Source organism: Nerophis ophidion, linkage group LG01, assembly GCF_033978795.1.
Source record: "Nerophis ophidion isolate RoL-2023_Sa linkage group LG01, RoL_Noph_v1.0, whole genome shotgun sequence".
Taxonomy (NCBI): domain Eukaryota; kingdom Metazoa; phylum Chordata; class Actinopteri; order Syngnathiformes; family Syngnathidae; genus Nerophis; species Nerophis ophidion.
Window position 1 is genome coordinate 17,479,696 of NC_084611.1, and position 23,414 is coordinate 17,503,109.

The 23,414-nt window shown below is 36.2% G+C and overlaps 1 protein-coding gene across 5 annotated transcripts in view; it reads right to left on the bottom strand.

The window, feature by feature from the left end:
* Positions 1-6,203: 6,203 nt before the first annotated feature.
* Positions 6,204-23,414, bottom strand: part of rtkna (rhotekin a) — a 220,869-nt gene continuing 203,658 nt past the window's right edge. For 4 of the 5 annotated variants that reach the window (XM_061897575.1, XM_061897585.1, XM_061897592.1 and 1 more), the window contains exons 9-11: positions 18,181-18,346; positions 12,741-12,845; positions 6,204-10,820 (exon numbers count right to left, since the gene is read on the bottom strand). In XM_061897575.1, coding sequence (XP_061753559.1) covers positions 10,123-10,820; positions 12,741-12,845; positions 18,181-18,346 — 969 coding nt within the window. In that variant the 3' untranslated portion in view covers positions 6,204-10,122. Of the gene's footprint in view, positions 10,821-12,242; positions 12,340-12,740; positions 12,846-18,180; positions 18,347-23,414 lie in introns of all 5 variants that reach the window. The other variant, XM_061897613.1, reaches the window with a different exon arrangement.

Sequence of the window (23,414 nt, forward strand, 5' to 3'; positions counted from 1 at the left end):
TCTCCCACTTAAAATGATTACAGAGGTCTGTAATTTTCATCACAGGTACACTTCAACTGTGAGAGACAGAACGTGGAAAAAAAAATCCAGGAATTCACATTGTAGGAATTTTAAAGAATTTATTTGTAAATAATGGTGGAACATAAGAATTTGGTCAACCATTCAAAGCTCTCACTGATGGAAGGAGGTTTTGGCTCAAAATCTCACGATACATGGCCCCATTCATTCTTTCCTTAACACGGATCAATCGTCCTGTCCCCTTAGCAGAAAAACAGCCCCAAAGCATGATGTTTCCACCCCAATGCTTCACAGTAGGTATGGTGTTCTTGGGATGCAACTCAGTATTCTTCTTCCTCCAAACACGACGAGTTGAGTTTATACCAAAATGGATACATGGATGATAGAGCAGAGGATTGGGAGAATGTCATGTGGTCAGATGAAACCAAAATAGAACTTTTTGGTATAAACTCAACTGGTCGTGTTTGGAGGAAGAAGAATACTGAGTTGCATTCCAAGAACACCACACCTACTGTGAAGCATGGGGGTGGAAACATCATGCTTTAGGGCTGTTTTTCTGCTAAGGGGACAGTTCGATTGATCCGTGTTAAGGAAAGAATGAATGGGGCCATGTATCGTGAGATTTTGAGCCAAAACCTCCTTCCATCAGTGAGAGCTTTGAATGGTTGACCAAATTCTTATGTTCCACCATTATTTACAAATAAATTCTTTAAAATTCCTACAATGTGAATTCCTGGATTTTTTTTCACATTCTGTCTCTCACAGTTGAAGTGTACCTGTGATGAAAATTACAGACCTCTGTCATCATTTTAAGTGGGAGAACTTGCACAATCAGTGGCTGACTAAATACTTTTTTGCCCCACTGTATATGTTTTTGTTTTGTATGTATTGAAAGCACAAGATACAACACAGCACTGAGGTATTGATACTGTATGTTTCTGCATACTGCAGGTGCGCCGCTGCAGGACTTTACTACCTCTCATGTTTGCAAGCATGCTTGTACTATTACCGTTTTCAACACTGACAATAAAGCCTGCATCCTGCCTGCTGCAAGACGTCCTTTACTCACCTTTCATCTTCACATCATACGTCGCCCTCCTGTGGGAATTGTTGCCAGGCAACAGCATAGAGAATACTTTTAGCAACAATCATGTGCAACGCCCTTTTTAGAGCTTTAAAGTGTTTATATTAGGGCTGGTCATTGCCAAGGACTTCACGATACGCATCTAATGGGCCGGCCCATGGCGTGATCACACCAAAAAAGCTTGGGCTTTTGTAAATATTTGATTGTTTCATTTAAATACGGCGTCATAAAGTTCAATTTTGCAGTCAAAGTTTAACAACTAGGTTGTTTGAATCAAATTATGAATGTGCAACAGAACCTAGACCTCTTTGCAAAAATGCAAAATGATCCATTTCTTCTTGTAGCAGCAGTGTGCAAAAAATTTAACACATATGTTAACATTTAAATATGTTAATTATATTATTTAAATACATTTACTATTTATTTTTTTATATTTAAATACGTTATTTTTAAAAGCCTCCACTGTAGCAGGAAATGGATGGATGGATGGATTTATAAAGATATAGATTTATATAGATAAATTAAATATATTAATTAATAATACATACAATAAATAAATAACATTTAAACATGTGTATTTATATTATTTAAATATGTATTTATATTATTTGAATACATGAAACAATTCTCTCTCTATATATGTATGTATATATATATATATATATATATATATATATATATATATATACTTATTTTAGTTTATTTATTTTTTTAAAGCACTCATTGTTCACTTGGATACATTGCATTACATTTTTTACATATTAATGAATTAATTATATTATTTTAATATGTTAAACAATTTGAAAAAAAACTTCGCTGTTTACTCAACACAGATGTCATGTCGTCAAAGCTCACTTTTATGAATTTGCACAGAGCTGCAACATTTAGTGACCAAGATAACGTGATAAACAAAATGTAAAAATAAAATACATATCACTGTGACAGAATTTGACAAAGTTTTGCTCAAGTTTCACTTTTGCACCTCACAGCACATAACTGTGGTGCATTCAAGGAACCACGATTTAAGTCTGAAACAGAGGCGTCACTAATTTTGCACTAACTATAATAAATATGTATTATCAAGATAATTAAAATCCGCTCATGATGATCCTACTTAAATCATACAACCATTTGTTAAAAAATAAATAATCCATAACATATCGTGGAGACATTACAAGTTGCGTGCAAAAGGTGTTAAAAAGCTAGTTTCTACCAAACTAAGTCAATAATAATTTCAACTAGATGAGGCAATTCCTGAAGGAATTGCGTGTGAATGCTCCAAATGCTGAAGTCGAACTGAATTCCTGAAATTTTTTGGGGAACTGTCGAGGAACAGCACACAATTCCCAAAGAGGCTGAGCATTTTGAAGTTGGAAAGGTTTGAATCAGATAAAACATGTGAGAGTTGTAGAACTTTGAAGAATGTCCCATTGATTTCAAAGGGAATTTCCAAGAACTTTTGAGAATTTCGGGAAAAGCCGTAATTTTTTTTAAAAATGGTAAACAACTTCAATTGTCTGAATGAGTTGAAATGAGTCAAGAAATGTTGAAGCAGTAACATGTTGAATTGAGAAATGGCATTACGGAAGTCCTGGAATCCATCCATCCATCATCTTCCGCTTATCCGAGGTCGGGTCGCGGGGGCAGCAGCCTAAGCAGGGAAGCCCAGACTTCCCTATCTCCAGCCACTTCGTCTAGCTCTTCCCGGGGGATCCCGAGGCGTTCCCAGGCCAGCCGGGAGACATAGTCTTCCCAACGTGTCCTGGGTCTTCCCCGTGGCCTCCTACCAGCTGGACGTGCCCTAAGGGAGGCGTTCGGGTGGCATCCTAACCAGATGCCCGAACCACCTCATCTGGCTCCTCTCGATGTGAAGGAGCAGCGGCTTTACTTTGAGTTCCTCCCGGATGGCATAGCTTCTCACCCTATCTCTAAGGGAGAGCCCCGCCACCCGGCGGAGGAAACTCATTTCGACCGCTTGTACCCGTGATCTTATCCTTTCGGTCATGACCCAAAGCTCATGACCATAGGTGAGGATGGGAACGTAGATCGACCGGTAAATTGAGAGCTTTGCCTTCCGGCTCAGCTCCTTCTTCACCACAACGGATCGATACAACGTCCGCATTACTGAAGACGCCGCACCGATCCGCCTGTCGATCTCACGATCCACTCTTCCCCCACTCGTGAACAAGACTCCTAGGTACTTGAACTATATCGGGAATTTTTCCAGATTAAAAAAAAAAACATTGTTTTTTATCCTGATTAAGAGGAATGTTTTGACGGTGGAACGGTTGAAGTGGGTTGAAAAATGTGGAAGGAGTCGTCGCTAGAAAAAAGGGTGGAAATTGGGCTTTGGGAAAGCGAGAATTCTGGAAAATCCTGGAATTTTTTTGTACTTGGTAAAATGATAGTTAGAATTTCCAGGATGGTGGAATGTGTTGAAGGTGGAATGGTTTGAATCTGTTGAAAAATGTGGGAATGGTGGAAGTTTGAAAAATGGCCAATTCATTTTGAATGGGAAAAATGTCCCGGAAAACCCGAAATTCTGGGAAATCTGGGAACTTTTGGAATACGTCAAGGGAAAGCCCGCAGTTCCTGAATAGGCGGAATAGTTTGAAGTTGGAACAGTTTAAATCGGGTGAAAAATGTGGAAGGTAGATGCGCCAAAATATAGAGAAGAAGTTAAATAAATAGAATAATTATGCTGTGAATGTTTGGAGCATTCACACAATAAAACAAGACGAACATATTTTTTTTTTTGCAAGTGTGCCTCCTTTGTAAGAAAAAATGTCGATTATATGCTACTTTAGGAACAAATAAAAGCATCTTACCTGTGTTGGAGAAAATGCAAACCTAGCAGGCAGTGACGACTGTCGTGTCGGCTAACAGTTAGCATAGTTATAAAGTCACAAAAGTCATTCATTTTAGGCGTAAACTGTCATTAAATGTTGAATTGGCTTGGCAAGTGACGATGAATGTAATATAATCTGTGACCTTAGGGAGGCACTGTTGGATAAAAAATAAACCTAGCTGCCGGTCTGCTTGGCCTTCTGATAAAATAACACAAAAACAAACGTCCCAAATAGCTATAATGCTAACATCACACACTAGCATGCTAACGAAAGTAAACAAAGTTATGTCTACCTTTTTATATATATATATATATATATATATATATATATATATATATATATATATATATATATATATATATATATATATATATATATATATATATATATATATATATATATATATATATCTTTACCTACTGCTTATAAGCAGACGCAGCATTGGCTGCTGTGACGCGAGAAATTCGGCCGCCATCTTGAAGTGGTGATGAGGAGCCGGGAAGCAGCCTAAACCAGGGGTCACCAACCTTTTTCAAACCAGGAGCTACATGTTGGGTACTGATTAATGCTAAGGGCTGACAGTTTGATACACACTTAAATAAATTGCCAGAAATAGCCAATTTGCTCAATTTACCTTTAATAAATAAATATATGAATAAATATTAAAAAACTAAAAAATAAATAAATAAATAAATAAAATTAAAAAAAAAAATATATATATATATACATATATAAATAAAAAGGTAGACATAACTTTGTTTACTTTCGTTAGCATGCTAGTGTTTGATGTTAGCATTAGCTATTTGGGACGTTTGTTTTTGTGTTAATTTATCAGAACGCCAAGCCGACCGGCAGCTAAGTTTATTTTTTATCCAACAGTGCCTCCCTAAGGCCACAGGTTATATTACATTCATCGCCACTTGCCAAGCCAATTCAACATTTAATGACAGTTTACACCTAAAAAGAATGACTTTTGTGACTTTATAACTATGCTAACTATACCCATTTATATATATATATATATATATATATATATATATATATATATATATATATATAAATGGGTATTTCTGTCTGTCATTCCGTTGTACTTTTTTTTTCCTTTTACTGAAGGTTTTTTTGTAGAGAATAAATGATGAAAAAAAAACCACTTAATTTAACGGTTTTAAAGAGGAGAAAACAGAGGAAAAAAATGAAAATTAAATTTTGAAACATAGTTTATCTTCAAGTTCGACTCTTTAAAATTCAAAATTCAACCGAAAAAAATTTGAATCTTTTTGAAAAAAAAAATAATAAAAAGAATTAGTAATTAGTAATTTTTCCCGATTAAGATTAATTTTAGAATTTTGATGACATGTTTTAAATAGGTTAAAATCCAATCTGCACTTTGTTAGAATATATAACAAATTGGACAAAGCTATATTTCTAACAAAGACAAATCATTATTTCTTCTAGATTTTACAGAACAAAATTTTTCAAAGAAATTCAAAAGAATTTGAAATAAGATTTTCATTTGATTTGACAGATTATTAAGATTTGCCGGAATATTTTTTTTTTAATTTTAATCATAAATTTGAAGAAATATTTCACAAATATTCTTCATCAAAAAAACAGAAGCTAAAATGAAAAATTAAATTAAAATGTATTTATTATTCTTTACAATAAAAAAAAGGAAGGCAAAGCGCTCAATTTACCGGTCGATCTACGTTCCCATCCTCACCTATGGTCATGAGCTTTGGGTCATGACCGAAAGGATAAGATCACGGGTACAAGCGGCCGAAATGAGTTTCCTCCGCCGTGTGGCGGGTCTCTCCCTTAGAGATAGGGTGAGAAGCTCTGCCATCCGGGAGGAACTCAAAGTAAAGCCGCTGCTCCTCTACATCAAGAGGAGCCAGATGAGGTGGTTCGGGCATCTGGTCAGGATGCCACCCAAACGCCTCCATAGGGAGGTGTTTGGGGCATGTCCGACCAGCAGGAGGCCAAGGGGAAGACCCAGGACACGTTGGGAAGACTATGTCTCCCGGCTGGCCTGGGAACGCCTCGGGATCCCCCGGGAAGATCTGGACGAAGTGGCTGGGGAGAGGGAAGGGCTTCTCTGCTTAGGCTGCTGCCCCCGCGACCCGAACTCGGATAAGCGGAAGACGATTGATGGATGGATGGACTACACCATCTACCGGTTAGGAGGCCTATAACTCAAAATACCCATAGTATAAAGCAACTGCTATTTAGAACAAACAAATTCGCGGCTCACCTTCTTAAAGCAATAAATCTTTTATTATTATTATTATTATTAATAATTTGAGATTCCCACAATGCTAAAGTCTTTTTGGAAGGTTTACATGCAGAACACAAAGCCCGTCAGTTCAGCGTTACGACGATGTCGATGACGTCATAGCGCAGGACAGCTACACAGTATCAGTCGATATCTATGCACAGAATCATGTCGACAAAGAAAGAAATGAAAACAAAGTACAGTAACAGGAACAATGAACATCCAGGATGGAAAATGTTTTACTTTCCACAGGCAACAACTGAATCTTATAGAAAGTTGCACCAAAAAGGAGATAAAAAAGATTTGTCTTATCATTGATTAACGGATATATTTTTCACATTTTACTGGACACTGGAAGAATTAAGTATGGCTTTTTATCAATTGACCTTAAAAAAAACTGATGCAAAGTGAACACAACCTTGTTAAAATACCCATTTTTTTATAATGAAAAAAAAAAAGTAATAAACAAAGGGACCACTGATAGTATAATATAGTATTCTACTTTAGGTTGTTCTTTCCTTACAACCAAATTATTCCATATGTATTATTTTGTGTCTGATTTTGTCCAAACAAAGTTGTTTATATTTGGTTCAATTTCAGAGGTTATACAGTACACTGTGCAATGTAATTATTACGTATATTTAGGATTTTATGAGGGGTGTGTTCAACTTTCTATACTACAAAGAAGTATTAGGGCCACAAAAAAAGTCTACAAAATTATCACATTTTATCACAATAAATTAGCAATGATACATTTTATGAGCAAGAATTTGAATATCGACAGAAAAAAAATGAAGTATATGTTTTTGACTTTATTATAACAGGTTAATATTAATCCAAAGAAATGTTTAAGATGTAAAACTTTATAATACCCTGACTTTACTCCATACTATTCCAATTCTTGTTTAGTTACGGTGTATGTGCTAATAGAAATTGTTGTATGTTGGGTATGTGAACCTTACAAGAACTCACAATTCCGATTCCTGGAATTGACTCAATTGAAATCTCGATTCAAAACGGTTCTCGCAATATATTATCAGTTTAAAGGCTTGACAAATAAAAACAAAACTGGTGACAGGTTGCAAAAGCTTGTTACTGCTAACATTAGTGCGGCGAGAGCTATTTTTATATATATATATATAATTTTTTATACACACACACATATATATACATTTTTACATATATATATACATATATATGCATATATATATATATTTATTTGTATGTATATATATATATGTACATATATATATATATATATACATACATACAAATAAATATATTTGTATGTCTGTGTGCATATATATATACATATATATATATAAATATAAACACACACACAAATATATTTACACATCATATACAAACATATATATATATACATATATACACACACAAATATACATTATATAATACACATAAACCTATGTACATGCACACAAATATACATATTTATATACATACATACATATATACATGCATATACACACACATATATGTATATATATACACACACAAATACAGTACATACACACCTTAATACATATATGTATATAAACACATACATACATATATGTATATATAAGCATATATGCATATGTATGTATATATATACACATATAGATGTATATACATATATATGTATATATATATAATTACACATATATATATAATTATACATTATATGTATATAGATAATTACACATATCTATAATTACAAATATATCTGCACATATACATATATATAATGTATATTTACATATATATGTGTAATTATATATACATATATACATGTATATATATATATATATATATATATAAAATCACACACGCACGCACGCACGCACACACGCACACATACACACACACACACACAATTGCTAACTTGGTATAAATAAGAATTGATTGCAATTAGGATGTGAATGGATTTGTTTGCACATCCCTAAAAGCCAACTACTGTATACAGTGTATATATTATTAATTTCTTCTCTTCATGGCCCTAATACTGCTTTTTCCCCTTTCCTTATAATGACATAATCTCAGGTCAGTAAAAGCACCAACAAAATGTGTGTGGGGAAAATAAGAAGATCATACTTATTATTATTATTATTATTATTATTATAATTAAATAGTTGGAGATCACAGTCTTGGCAAGAGATGAACACCTTTGACACACATTCTGACACATGCTGACGTGCGATGGTGGCAAACATACAGGCATCTTTTTCAGGAAGTACACCATGTAGTCCCAGAAATGCTGCAGGTGGATGATGAGGAGGGCCAAACATACATCAAATTAAAAAAAGAGTTTCCAGTTGAAAGAAGTGAAGGTAGAAGAGTAACAGCAAGCAGCAAATTGTCAAAGTGAGCGAGTACCTCCCAGTCGTGACATCATAATCACGATCATAATCGTAATCACAATCCTGATCACAACCATAATCATCATAATCACAGTGATAAAATCACGATCATAATCATGATTATAAAAACGAGCTTAGTCATAATCACAATCATAATAATGATCATGACCATAATCGTGATCATGATCATCTTCATGATGCAATCATGAAGATAATCATGATCATAATCATGATCATAATCATGATCATAGTCATCATTATCACAATTGTAAAATCACAATTATATCATATGTAAAATCATAATCATGATCACAATCATAATAATGACCTTAATCGTGATCATTATCATAATCATGATCATATTCATGATATAATCATGATCATAATTGTGATCAAAATCATAATCACTATCGTAAAATCACGATCATAATCACGATTATAAAAACGATCATAATCATGATCACAATAATAATCATAATAATGATCATGACCATAACCGTGATCATGATCATATTCATGATATAATCATGAACATAATCGTGATCATAATCATAATTACAACCATAAGCATCATAATCACGACGATAAAATCACAATCATGATTGTAAAAACGATCATAGTCATGATCACAATAATAATCATAATAATGATCATGACCATAACCGTGATCATATTCATGATATAATCATGAACATAATCGTGATCATAATCATAATTACAACCATAAGCATCATAATCACGACGATAAAATCACAATCATGATTGTAAAAACGATCATAGTCATTATCATGATAACAATAATAATAATGATCAATACTATCACCGTGATCATGATCATATTAATGATATAATCATGAACATAATCGTGATCATAATCATAATCATGATCATAATCATCATGATTGTAAAATCCCGATCATAATCATGATTATCAAAAAGATCATGGTCATAATCATGATCACAATAATAATCATGATCTCAATCAAAATAATGATCATGACCATAATCGTGGTCATGATCATATTCATGATATAATCATGATCATATTCACAATCATCACAACCATAATCATAATCACAATTGTAAAATCATGATCATAATCATGATTATTAAAATGATCAAAGTCATAATCATGATCACAATAATGATTGTAAAATCACGATTATAATGATTATAAAAGTTATCATTCATAATCATAATAATAATCACGACCATACTCATGATCACAATCATAATCACGATTGTAAAATCACGATCATAATCATGATCATGACCATAATCGTGATCACAATCATGACATAATCATGATCATAGTCATGATCATAATCGTAATCACAACCATAATAATCACAATTATAAAATCATGATCATCATCATGGTTATAAAAAACAATCAAGGTCATGATCATGATCACAATCATGATCATTATTTTAATCGTGCTCATAATCGTAATCATAATCATAGTGATTGTCACCAGTCTGGTCTTGTCCTATAAACACCCCAGGAGTCACATGATGATGGACGAGCCCACCCGGGAGGTCACACCTGACTTTGGAGCCAGTTGCGAGGGTCCAGTCTGGCCCTGAGGTTCCTAAGGCTGCGGCGGGCCGGCGAGGGCCGAGAGAAGGCGGCGCACTCCGAGGACTCGGGACTGTGTCCTCCCTCGCTGTTGCTGGAGCTGCTGCTGGACGTGGAGCTGGAGCAGGACAGCGTGGTCTGCGTGCTGCGCTGGGACAGCGGCGACCGCGAGGAAGCGGCGGTGGTGGCGGCGGCGGAGGGCTGGCATGGGCAGTGGAAGGCCCCGCCCCCTGCGTAGCCCCTCCCCCGCAGCGTACTCAGTTTGGCGTCTAAGGACAGCGTGCGAGGCCTCAGGCGGGAAGGCGAGGAGGACGCCAGGAGGGAGAAGCTGGGCGCGAGCTCGCTCCAGCCGTGATGGCGGGAGCAGGGACTGGTGCTGCAGTGGCTGTCGCTGTCCGACGTCAGGCTGGCGTCTGAGGACAGGAGACCTCGCTGGGGGCTGGCGGGGCTGCGGGAGAGGCGGCGAGGGTCCAGCGGGCTGTGGCCGGCCAACCGGGGGGTGCACGGGCGAGGGTGGGCGGTGCTCCTGCCGTGGTTCTCCTCAAACAGGGACATCCAGGTGGGGGACGCGCCCCACTGGCTGCGCAGCTCCAACTCCTGCATCCTCCGAGCAAACATGTCCGACACGCTGCTGCCCAACTCATCCGAAGACTCAATAACTGCACGACACAACACAGGAACACAACTCACTACTGCAGACTATAATAATTCACATCCTGGACAGATGGCAAATTTGTACAAAAAAATTAAAAAATACATATTTTAAATATATTGTTTGTGTGGAAATTCTAAAATCACATTGAACTCTTAAAATAGATATGCTGAAATATGAATAAAATAAATACAACAATGAAAACTAAAATTAATTTAAACTAATTAATCAAAAAAATTAATTATACATTATACATAATTTTTTAATATAATTAAATATGAATAAATCTAAAATCATAATAAATTAAGAACATTTATAATACAATATATATATATATATAATTAGAAATGAATAAAATAAAAAAATTAAAATAATTAATTAAATATTTTAAATAAACCAAGAAAAGATATTATACATTATGTATCTATTTATGTTGTATATATGTTTTAATATAATTAATTATTAATAAAATAGAAACATTATGAAAAAAAATAATACAAAAATAAGAATAAATCAAGAAAATAAGTTATAAATTATATATATATATATATATATATACACACATATACATATAATATGAATACAATCAAGAAAACAAATGGAAATAAGAATACATTAAGGAAAATAAGAAATAAAAACAAACATATTGTACGTAATTAAATGTGAATAAAATAATTTTTTTGAATAAATCAAGAAAATAAATTATACATTATATGTGTAAGTTTGTTATATATAAATAAACATATATATATATGTTTTAATATAATAAATATGAATAAATAATAATTTATTGATAATAATAATAAAAATAAGAATCAAGAAAATACATTCTAAATGACATGTGTATAAATATATTTATATATATTTCAAATATAATTAAATATGAATACAATAAATAAAATACAAATAATTTACAATCAAGAATACATTAGGAAAAGTAATAATAAATAAAAACAAATATGTATATGTAATATAATTGAATATGAATAAAATAAAAAAATAAAAGTTAATACAAAATTTAAAAATCAAGAAAAATAAGTATATATATATATATAATTCCATTTATATGTTTTAATGTAATCAGATATGAATACAAAAAATCAAAACAATTAATAAAAAAATAAGAAATATAGATAATGAATTATAAATTACATATATATGAATATATATGTGTGTTTTTAATATAATTAAATATGAATAAAATAAAATAAAAAATAATATTAAAAAATAAGGATAAACTAAGAAAATGTATTAATTAATTCCAAAAATAATTAATACGAAAAATAATGCAATCCAAAAATATATAGTATACTGTATATTTGAAAATTAAGGTAGCTCTTTATTTTCCCGTCAATTGATGTGTTTGTTGTTGCTGAGCATAGGGACCTAATGGCTACATTCAGGCTGCTCTGGGCTCCTGTTACTTCACCTGTCGTTGTAATAGGAGGAGAGGAGAGCACGAATCTCAGCAGACACAGCATTGTCCTGCAGCAGGAGACCCTCACAGGAGGGAGCGGCAAGAGGGGCTGCCGGCGGCGTTAGGAAGGGAGGAGGGCACAGACACAAAAGAGGTGCACGAGGTGCAAGTTTTTCAAGCGTTGAAGGATAGATGAGGGGAGTGTTGTTGGCAGGGTCAAATGGAAGGTGCACGAGACGTAACGGAGGAGTGACGAGCACACGAGGAAGATTGGAAAGAGAAAAGAGAGAGTGAGAATCGTCACGTCAAATCTATCAGTGCAGAAAAGAGAAGATAGTCAGTTTGTGAGATCACACTCTGATAGATGGAGCATCATGCACACTCACGTGCAACACACAAGAAATATATTTCATCTCGTTTCCCTCCTGACCCCGAGAGAGGCAAAGAGCAGCAGAAAATGGATGCATAAGCGAGTTGGAAAAAAAAAAAAAAAAAAGGTAAAGATTTTACCCATTTCATGGTAAAGGGAGCCCTGCTTGGGTGTGACAGGGGCCGGTTTCCGCGGCGACGGCTGGTCAATTTTCATCAAGTCGTCACAGCACTGCTTCCACTGGCCTGCAGGGTCAAAGTGGAGACAATCTTTTAGGAGACACCTTCTGGAGCAGAGTGGCGCCCCCTGTGGGTTGACTCTGGAAGACATGCCAGTCCCCCCCAGGAAGTCGCCATAGATCAGGGGTCGGCAACACGTGGCTCCGGAGCCGCAGGCGGCTCTTTGGTCACTCTGATGTGGCTCAGCTGCATAATCCACAACCCCCCCGATTTTTTCGTGAGGTTTCCGGAGTTTGGTGCCTCTCCCGGGAATCACTCTGGTCTTCACAATATTGAGTGCGTGCCGTGATGGATATACTTTTACTTCCTCTTTAACATGTCGTCTCGCCCAATTTTACACAATGCTTGTCGGGCGGTCACATGCTATACGCAGCTTTTGTCATCTCATGCATGTACCTGCAAGGCATACTTGTTCAACAGTCATACAGGTCACACTGAGGGTTGTAACATAAACAACTTTAACACTCTTATTAATATGCGCCACACTGTGAACCCACACCAAACAAGAATGACAAACACGTTTCGGGACAACATCCGCACTGTAAAACAACATAAACACAACAGTGCAAATACCCAGAATCCCATGTATCCCTGACTATTCCTGGCTATGTTATACACACCCGCTAGCACCAAACCCCGCCCACCTCAACCGACGCACGGAGGGGGTGGGGGGGTTGGTGCTAACGGGTTTATATAACGTAGCCAGGAATAGTCAGGGATGCATGGGATTCTGGGTATTTGTACTCTTGTGTTTATGTTGTCTTACAGTGCGGATGTTCTCCCGAAATGTGTTTGTCATTCTTTTTTTGGTGTGGGTTTACAGTGTGGACGCGTCTCTGAGACCCCTGGTTTACACATAGCACAAAGCAAAAAAAAAAAACTATCTATATGCAGTGTTATTTCCTTTTAAATTTCAAAAGTTTTGCGGCTCCCATTGTTTTTTTATTTTGTGAAACGGGTCAAAATGGCTCTTTGAGTGGTAAAGGTCGCTGATTCCTGCCATAAATAGATAGATAGTACTTTATTGATTCCTTCAGGAGAGTTCCCTCAAGAAAATTAAAATTGCAGCAGCAGTGTACAGATTTGAGATCAAATTTAAAATAGTACAAAGGAAATAATGGGGGGAATAAATGGAAACAAAATAGAAAAATATAACAATAAGAATAAAAATAAAAGGCAACAATGAGAATAAAGATATAACAATAAAATAAGAAAATAACAGGAGAAACTACACAATTGGCCAATTTGTCTCTGAGCAGCGCTCAAACACGCTCGTCAACTCTCTAATCCAGTGGTTCTCAAAACTTTTTTACCAAGTACCACCTCAGAAAAAAACACTCCAAGTACCACCATAATGACCAACATTAAAAACATGGTAGCGTAGTAGGGCTAAGTATTCATTAAAAAAAGCAAGAAGTTGTATTTACCAAGTATATTTAATATGTTTATCCACTTTAACATTACACACAGTTTGAACAGCAACACTGTGTTTGAATATTTAATTAAGCGATTCTTTTGACAGAGCCTGCGTACCACGAGTGGTACATGTGGCCGAAACAAAACTTAAGTTGGTTTCTTGTGCAGGAACAACGCATAACAATAAATCAACTATTTATGGCTTAAAACGGCACAATTGTCATCCTCCCAGATTGCTCAGACCTACATCACTCGGCCTTCTGGGTAATGTAGTGCAACATACAGAACCCCTGTCCTCACTTCCTAGTTTAAAATGTACATATTTACGCACGTATTTAACATTAATTCATCCAGGGTAAGGGAGTTAAGAACATATTTTTGCGACGCCGGCCTAGCAAAGAGGCAGCATTTTCATGTTAGAGATGTTGAAGTGTGATGATAATCTTTCATTGCCTTTGTCTGTACAGTTCACAAATGCTCTTAACGTGTTGGAACATAAATTAATCTTCAAGACGGACAAAGCTAATTTTTTAACAGCCCGCTGGACAATTGCAAGCATTCTAAAATTAGCATGCTAGCTTATTTGCAAATTTTACAGTTATACAACTTAGATATCATTCGTCAAGTTCCAAAATATTTAACCCAGTTTGACATTTTTTTTGGTATACACCTTAGACATATTTTGGTACTTGCTGCATGCTATCGTCAAGATGCTAACATTTTAAAGAAAATGTTAAGGTGCATACCTCAGATTGATATATTTTGGTACTTGGCCCATGTTACAGTTAGAATTTTAGCATGTTAGCATTAGCAAGCTAACTTTTTTAAATGTAATTTTGCAGGTATAGTGTCATATGTTTTGGCATTTCACTCATGCTAACTGTAAGCATGCTTTTGTTAGCATAGTTCTGTTAGCATGCTGCCGCATTTTGCTCGTATGTTTTGTTTGCTATCCCGGCCAGTGTGCTAACTGTTAGCATTTCAACTCGGCTTTGGACCTTCCGCAGTCACACAAAATTTCTACTAAAATTGCATTTTTTTAGTTCGTTAGTTCGTTATAGGACTGGTTATTAAGGTGAAAAGTACATTATGATTCATTTCAAAATATTAGCTTCGGCCTACTAACGGTTGCGAAGATAATTAGGCTGCAGACGGCGCTTCAAGTCGGTTCTGTTTTTACTGAAGAAAATGGAGTCACAGGTAACATGTCTTATTGTCTCCCGCCACAAAAGTCAAGTGCGTCCACACAGCGCGCCTGGAAAGTATTCAAAGCGCTTCCCTTTCTCTACATTTTGTTTAGTTACAGTTTTATTCGAAAACATAATAAATTCATTGTTGTCGTCAAAATTCTACACACAATACCCCACAATGACAATGTGATTTTTATTTTATTTTGCAAATGTATTAAAATTAAAATAAAAAATAAATCACACGCCATGAAGCTCATACGTGAGCTACATGTGATTTTTTTGGTATTTTTTAATTTAGCGTATTTCCTTGAATTGCTGCCGGGGCGCTAATTAATTTAAAACCTCTTCTCACTCCGGCGTTTATCCAAAGCCTGCGGTAAAGGCAAGCATGCGCTAATTATTTTAAAACCTCTTGCGGTAAATTTAGGCCTGCGCTTATAAATTTGAGTGTGATGTAAGGATACCATCATGAAAAGCACATTTAATAAAAAAAACTTCATTATGGTCTTACCTTTACTTATAAATGAAGTCCATGCGCAGCTCCTTCTGATCAAAAGCATCGATAACTTGTTTACAGAAGTCTTCCTTATCTTTCTTCAGTTTTAAAAGTCTCTCTGTCTCGATGGAGACCTCTCTTTATTACCTCCTGCTTCGATTGAAAGTCCAGTTTAGAAAACTGTTTTATTTTAGATATGTAATCCTCCATGTTAAAAGTGCAAACCGAGAGGAAAAAAATAAACGAACGCTGCTCACTCTTGCTGCTTGTTGTCACTTCTTCTGCAGCCTAGTAGTCGCAAGAAGGATCACTAGCGCCCTCTACCACCAGGAGGCGGGAGTCATTTAATGACTCATATTTGACACATGCAGCTACGGTATATTAATAAAACATAGCTGCTTACTGTTGTTTTTAGCATATTCAATAACTTGGACCTTAAATCCTATTGAATAGCTCTTAATCTTCTTCCTTTTATGCGATTTCAAATTATTGAAATCAGCCTCCTCCATTTTGAAAATGATGACAGGTGAAGTGTCGTGACGTGACGAGTTTGACGCGGTGGAAATTCTAGACATGTGCTAATAAAAATAATATTTTGCGAAACGAGTTTGACCCGGCGGCAATTCAAGGAAATACGGTATCTATAAATTTGCAATCTAAAACATAAAAAAAATTTTTTTTTGTTGTAATTTAGTTTTTTATTGACATCCAGCATCAGACATTCCTATCCATTACGTCATATTTGCATACATCATACATCTATTGTCTGCCCTAAATATCAAAATAATATTATTTAGCTTATATCCCAACGATGCCACCCCTTTAAACACAACCCCCCCCCCCAAAAACGGGAAAAAAAACAAAACAAAAATAATAATAATAATAATTATAAAAAATAAATTGGAGAAATACACTTCATACTGGGAAAACTGGGTCAACTATGTCATGCACCATACACCCGATTTTATTTTCTCAAATTTTACTCTTTAAAAAAGATCACTCCCTTCTAGTGTTGTCTTGATACCAATATTTTGGTACCGGTACCAAAATGTATTTCGGTACTTTTCTAAATAAAGGGGACCACTAAAATGGCATTATTGGCTTTATTCGAACAAAAAATGTTGAACATATGTTTCTTATTGCAAGTTTGTCCTTAAATAAAATAGTGAACATACAAGACTAGTGTCCAGACACACTGGGGCGGCATAGCACGGTTGGTAGGGCGGCCGTGGCAGCAACCTGAGGGTTGCAGGTTCGATTCCCGCTTCCGCCATCCTAGTCACTGCCGTTGTGTCCTTGGGCAAGACACTTTACCCATCTGCTCCCAGTGCCACCCACACTGGTTTAAATGTAACTTAGATATTGGGTTTCACTATGTAAAGCGCTTTGAGTCACTAGAGAAAAGCGCTATATAAATATAATTCACTTCACCTGTCTTTTAGTAATAAGTAAACAAGCACAGGCTCCTAAATAGTTTGCTGAAATATGCAGTAATATATTGTGTCATTAATTCATGAATCACGTTTTTCGATCTGGCAATCTGATGGACCAGTCTGGGTTTGGAGCTTGCCAGAACGGTACATTTTGTACTGCATTGTGTCGAGTGTGAAATTTGGTGGAGGGGAAATTATGGTGTGGGGTTGTTTTTCAGGAGTTGGGTTTGGCCCCTTAGTTCCAGTGAAAAGAACTTTGAATGCTCCAGGATACCAAAACAATTTGGACAATTCCATGCTACCAACCTTATGGGAACAGTTTGGAGCAGGCCCTTTCCTCTTCCAACAATAGAAACATGGATGACAGAGTCTGGTGTGGATGGACTTGACTGGCCTGCACAGAGTCCTGACCTGAACCCGATAGAACACCTATTGGAGACTTTTCTGTGTGACCTCACAAATGCGCTTTTGGAAGAATGGTGAAAAATTCCTATGAACACACTCTGCAACCTTGTGGACAGCCTTCCCAGAAGAGTTGAAGCTGTAATAGCTGCAAAAGGTGGACCCACATCATACTGAACCCTATGGAGTAGGAATGGGATGGCACACGAGTCAAGGCAGGTGGCCAAATACTTTTGCCCTGTTTGTCCATGACTGAATTACATTTTTGTCTCGCTTGTTAATGAGTTTCGTCATTGTTTTAGTCAACTTTGATCAAATATCGTGCTATTTGAGTATCGGTCGTTGACGACGACGAAGACAAAAGTTTTTGGACAGGAAAAGGGATGAAGGTGTTGGAGACTTACTCATGTCATAGAAGTGTTGCCAGAAGGCCTCCATCCACCTGTGTGTTTCCTCTCCATCGCCTGTGGTCAGTGTGTGCGTGACCTCTTCACCTCCATATTGGTTACTGACGCAAACGTTCTGAGCTTTGCCCTGAGCGTCCTTCTCCGTCACGCATATCCTCGTCTCCTGAAATAATAGCAAAAAACCCCACAATGATGATACTTTTTATAAATACAGGGGACCGCAATAAATTGCATTATTGGCTTTATTTTAACAAAAAATCTTGATAGTGAACATAGTAGACAACTTGTCTTTTGGTAGTAAGTAAACAAACACGGGCTCTTAATTTAGCTGCTGACATATGCAGTAACATATTGTGTCATTTATCATTCTATTATTTTGTCAACATTATTAAGGACAAGTGGTAGAAAATGTATTATCTATCTACTTGTTCCTTTACTGTTAACATCTGCTTACTTTCCCTTTTAACATGTTCTATGTACACTTCAGTTAAAATGTAATAATCACTTATTCTTCTGTTGTTTGATACTTTACATTAGTTTTGGATGATACCACATATTTAGGTATCGATCCGATACCAAGTAGCTACAGGATCAAGTCCTCATGTGTCCAGGGACATATTTCCTGAGTTTTAAACATAATACAAACTTAAAAATAAGATTTTGTGATGCAAAAAATGTCGATGTAGTCATAGTAGTGTCGACTAGATACACTCCTGCACTTGGTATCATTACAGTGGATGTTAAGTGTAGATCCACCAATGACCAGTACTTTTTAGAGGCAGTATAGTACCGAATATGATTCATTAGTATCACGGTACTATACTAATACTGGTATACCATTCAATATATATATATATATATATATATATATATATATATATATATGTATATATACACAGTGGGGCAAAAAAGTATTTAGTCAGCCACCGATTGTGCAAGTTCTCCCACTTAAAATGATGACAGAGGTCTGTAATTTTCATCATAGGTACACTTCAACTGTGAGAGACAGAATGTGAAAAAAAAATCCAGGAATTTACATTGGAAGAATTTTACATAATTTATTTGTAAATTATGGTGGAAAATAAGTATTTGGTCAACCATTCCAAGCTCTCACTGATGGAAGGAGATTTTGGCTCAAGATCTCACGATACATGCCCCCATTCATTCTTTCCTTAACACGGATCAATCGTCCTGTCCCCTTAGCGGAAAAACAGCCCCAAAGCATGATGTTTCCACCCCCATGCTTCACAGTAGGTGTGGTGTTCTTGGGATGCAAATCAGTATTCTTCTTCCTCCAAACACGACGAGTTGAGTTTATACCAAAAAGTTCTACTTTGGTTTCATCTGACTTCACAACATTCTCCCAATCCTCTGCTGTATCATCCATGTATCCATTTTGGTATAAACTCAACTCGTCGTGTTTGGAGGAAGAAGAATACTGAGTTGCATCCCAAGAACACCACACCTACTGCGAAGCATGGGGGTGGAAACATCATGCTTTGGGGCTGTTTTTCTGCTAAGGGGACAGGACGATGGATCTGTGTTAAGGAAAGAATGAATGGGGCCATGTTTCGTGAGATTTTGAGCCAAAACCTCCTTCCATCAGTGAGAGCTTTGAATGCTTGACCAAATACTTATTTTCCACCATAATTTACAAAAAAATTCTTTAAAATTCCTACAATGTGAATTTTTGGATTTTTTTTCACATTCTGTCTCTCACAGTTGAAGTGTACCTATGATGAAAATTACAGACCTCTGTCATCATTTTAAGTGGGGGAACTTGCACAATCGGTGGCTGACTAAATACTTTTTTGTTCCACTGTATATATGTGTGTGTATGTATATGTATGTGTATATTTATATGTATGTATGTAATTATACATGTTTCTATGTGTGTATGTATGTATATATATATATACATATCTATATGTATGTATGTATGTATGTGTGTGTATGTATATACATATATGTATATATTTTAATCAATTTAATTTTTACAGTTACAAATGAGGATTGCGGTTAATTTGGAAAGTTTTTTTCGACACCTTTAGTTTTTATTATGTACTGTACTTCATTATATATTCATTTTGTGAATCCTGGTATCATATTTGTTTATATATTGTATCTGCTTATGTACAGATACATTTGTATTTGAGTCCTCTACATCACAGGTTCCAGACTCCAGGCCCGGGGGCCATTTCTGGCTCGCCACATCATTCTATGTGGCCCGCGCTGGTAAAAGTGGGTTTCAATAAAATACTTTATTTTTTTTAATTTATTTTTTTAACTAAATGCATTTGTTCTTTTAATTTTGACAGAAATAAATGCATATTTTAAACTTTAATATTATCTGATCATGCCAATTATATTATATACTGTATTGCAAAACTATTTTTATGAGATAAAAACAAATAGTGAAATATCTGCTTGTCATTTTTATTTGTGATTTTAAAGCAAGTTATACATAAAAATGCATATGCATTTTGATTAATCATGATTAATTACAGGTTATTACCTGCATGCATAATGTAAATTAATTTAAAAAAAAGAGGCCCTCTGAAAGCAGCCATTACTGTGATGCGGCCTTCAATGAAAATGAGTTTGACACCCCTGCTCTACATCATCAGTGTAATTTAGTCCAAGTATCAGATCAGATGCATGCATTACCCGTATGATCCACATGGGGGCAGTACGTGACTTACTAGAGGGCTGTGCAGTGACCCTGCAAGGTTGCCATAAAGAAGAGGATCTTTGGCAAATTTGAAAGGTACAAGGTAAGAAAAATCAGTACGAACAGTTAATCCGTTTATGCAAATTACTATAATTTTCACAATATATGTTTTAGTAAAACTGTCAAAAATGTGTGAAACAGCAGGAATAAAAGGTAATGTAACTCTAAATCAATTGGCATATTATTGTATTTCATGCATTTTAAATACGAAACCCAAAACCAGTGAAGTTGGCACATTGTGTAAATGGTAAATAAAAACTAAATATATTGATTTGCAAATCTTTTTCAAACTATATTCAATTGAATGGACTGCAAAGACAAGATACTAAACGCTCAAACTGGTACACGTTGTTACAAATATAAGATCATTTGGAATTTGATGCCTCCAACATGTTTCAAAAAAGCTGGCACAAGTGGCAAAAAAGACTGACAAAGTCTAGGAATGCTCATCAAACACTTATTTGGAACTTCCCACAGGTGTGCAGGCTAATTTGGAACAGGTGGGTGCCATGACTGGGTATAAAAGCAGCTTCCATGAAATGCTCGGTCATTCACGAACAAGAATGGGGCGAGGGTCACCACTTTGTAAGCAAATTGTCAAACAGTTTTACAACAACATTTCTCAACGAGCTATTGCAAGGAATTTAGGGATTTCACCATCTACGGCCCGTAGTATCATCAAAAGGTTCAGAGAATGTGGAGAAATAACTGCACCTAAGGGTTGGAATTGGGGGTTGAATCACCATAAATGATTCCCGGCCGCGGCACCGCTGCTGCCCACTGCTCCCCTCACCTCCCAGGGGGTGATCAAGGGTGATGGGTCAAATGCAGAGAATAATTTCGCCACATCTAGTATGTGTGTGACAATCATTGGTACTTTAACTTTAACTTCAACCTAAGCAGCAAGGCTGAAAACTAACATTGAATGCCCGTGACCTTTGTTTCCTCAGGCAATACTGGATCAAAAAGCGACATCAGTGTGCAAAGGATATCACCACATGGGCTCAGGAACACTTCAGAAAACCACTGTCAGTAACTACAGTTGGTCGCTACATCTGTAAGTGCAAGTTAAAACTCTACAATGCAAAGTGAAAGCCATTTATCAACAACACCCAGAAACGCCGCCGGTTTCGCTGGGCCAGAGCTCATCTAAGATGGACTGATGCAAAGTGTAAAAATGTTCTGTGGTCTAACGAGTCTACATTTCAAATTGTTTTTGAAAACTGTGGACGTCGTGTACTCCGGACCAAAGAGGAAAAGTTACCATCTGGTTCCCCACAATGGTCAAGTGCGTCCATACAGTGCATGTGGAAAGTATTCACAGGTAAAATGTGTTTTGTGGTGTGTGTTGACATAATTATTTGCAGCTTTCTGGTTTTTAAGAGAGTACAAAATAAATCACATTAAAAAATGCAGTAGACTTTTGTACTTTTTTCTTCAAAATAATATAATAAAAGTTTCAATTAATCAGAACTTTCTGCACATTTTTTTAGTGGAGAGATTCCCTGTTACTGGGTTCCAATGTAAAAGGTGCCGTCCCTTCTGGGAATATGCAACAAAAACCCCTTATGTTTTCCAACACTAGGTGGCGGTGTTGGCTTAAGCATCTCCTACTGAGACTGCAGACAAGCTGACTAATGACTTAACTGTCAGCTGTGGACAAAAAAAGGCTGCATGAGTCACAACAGAAAGAATGACAATGCCCGCATGATTAGAATAAACCGAGAAATAAAGTGACTAATGACAGTGGCGGGCCGTGCGTTTCCCACCTAGGCCTTCAGTGATGTCCCACTTCAACAATTACCTCTCAAAATACCATCAATGATGTCACCACATGACCACGATTTGACAAATACTACACAGAAACTTAGTGGGCATTGACTCACCTCAATTTGTCAACGGTCTACAAAACGGGATACTTTTTGGCACATTTAGAAATCGATAAACTTGCATCGTATGTGGTACTGTCAAAACTAAAATACTTGTAATAAGCAATTTTTTAAGTCATTGGTACCGCTCGTACTTGGTTGACTCGAGTGGAAGTGGCAGAGAAAACATTTCACCGCCAGGACAGATCTACTCATTTCCGGGGTCGGCCCACCTCGTCTCACAAGATCTAGTCTCTTCTTTAAACATGCTTGAAATGCCTTTGCAAATATATATCTGCCACCTAATCAATGTTTTGTTATACTTTTCTGTTCGTTAAAAAATTGAGTACCGCTGATTTCTCCGCTGGCCGGGTAGGGCTCAATAAATGTTTATTTAAATAGCCCTAAATCACAAGTGTCTCAAAAGGCTGCACAAGCCACAACGACATCCTCGGTTCAGATTCAGACTATAAAGCGTTTTATATTCGGGCTCCAGTATTCTAGAATGCCCTCCCGGTAACAGTTAAAGATGCTACCTCAGTAGAGTTATTTAAGTCCCATCTTAAAACTGTATACCAGTTGATCTGCCGTTTCTTTTCTTTTCTCCTCTGCCCCCCTATCCCTTGTGGAGG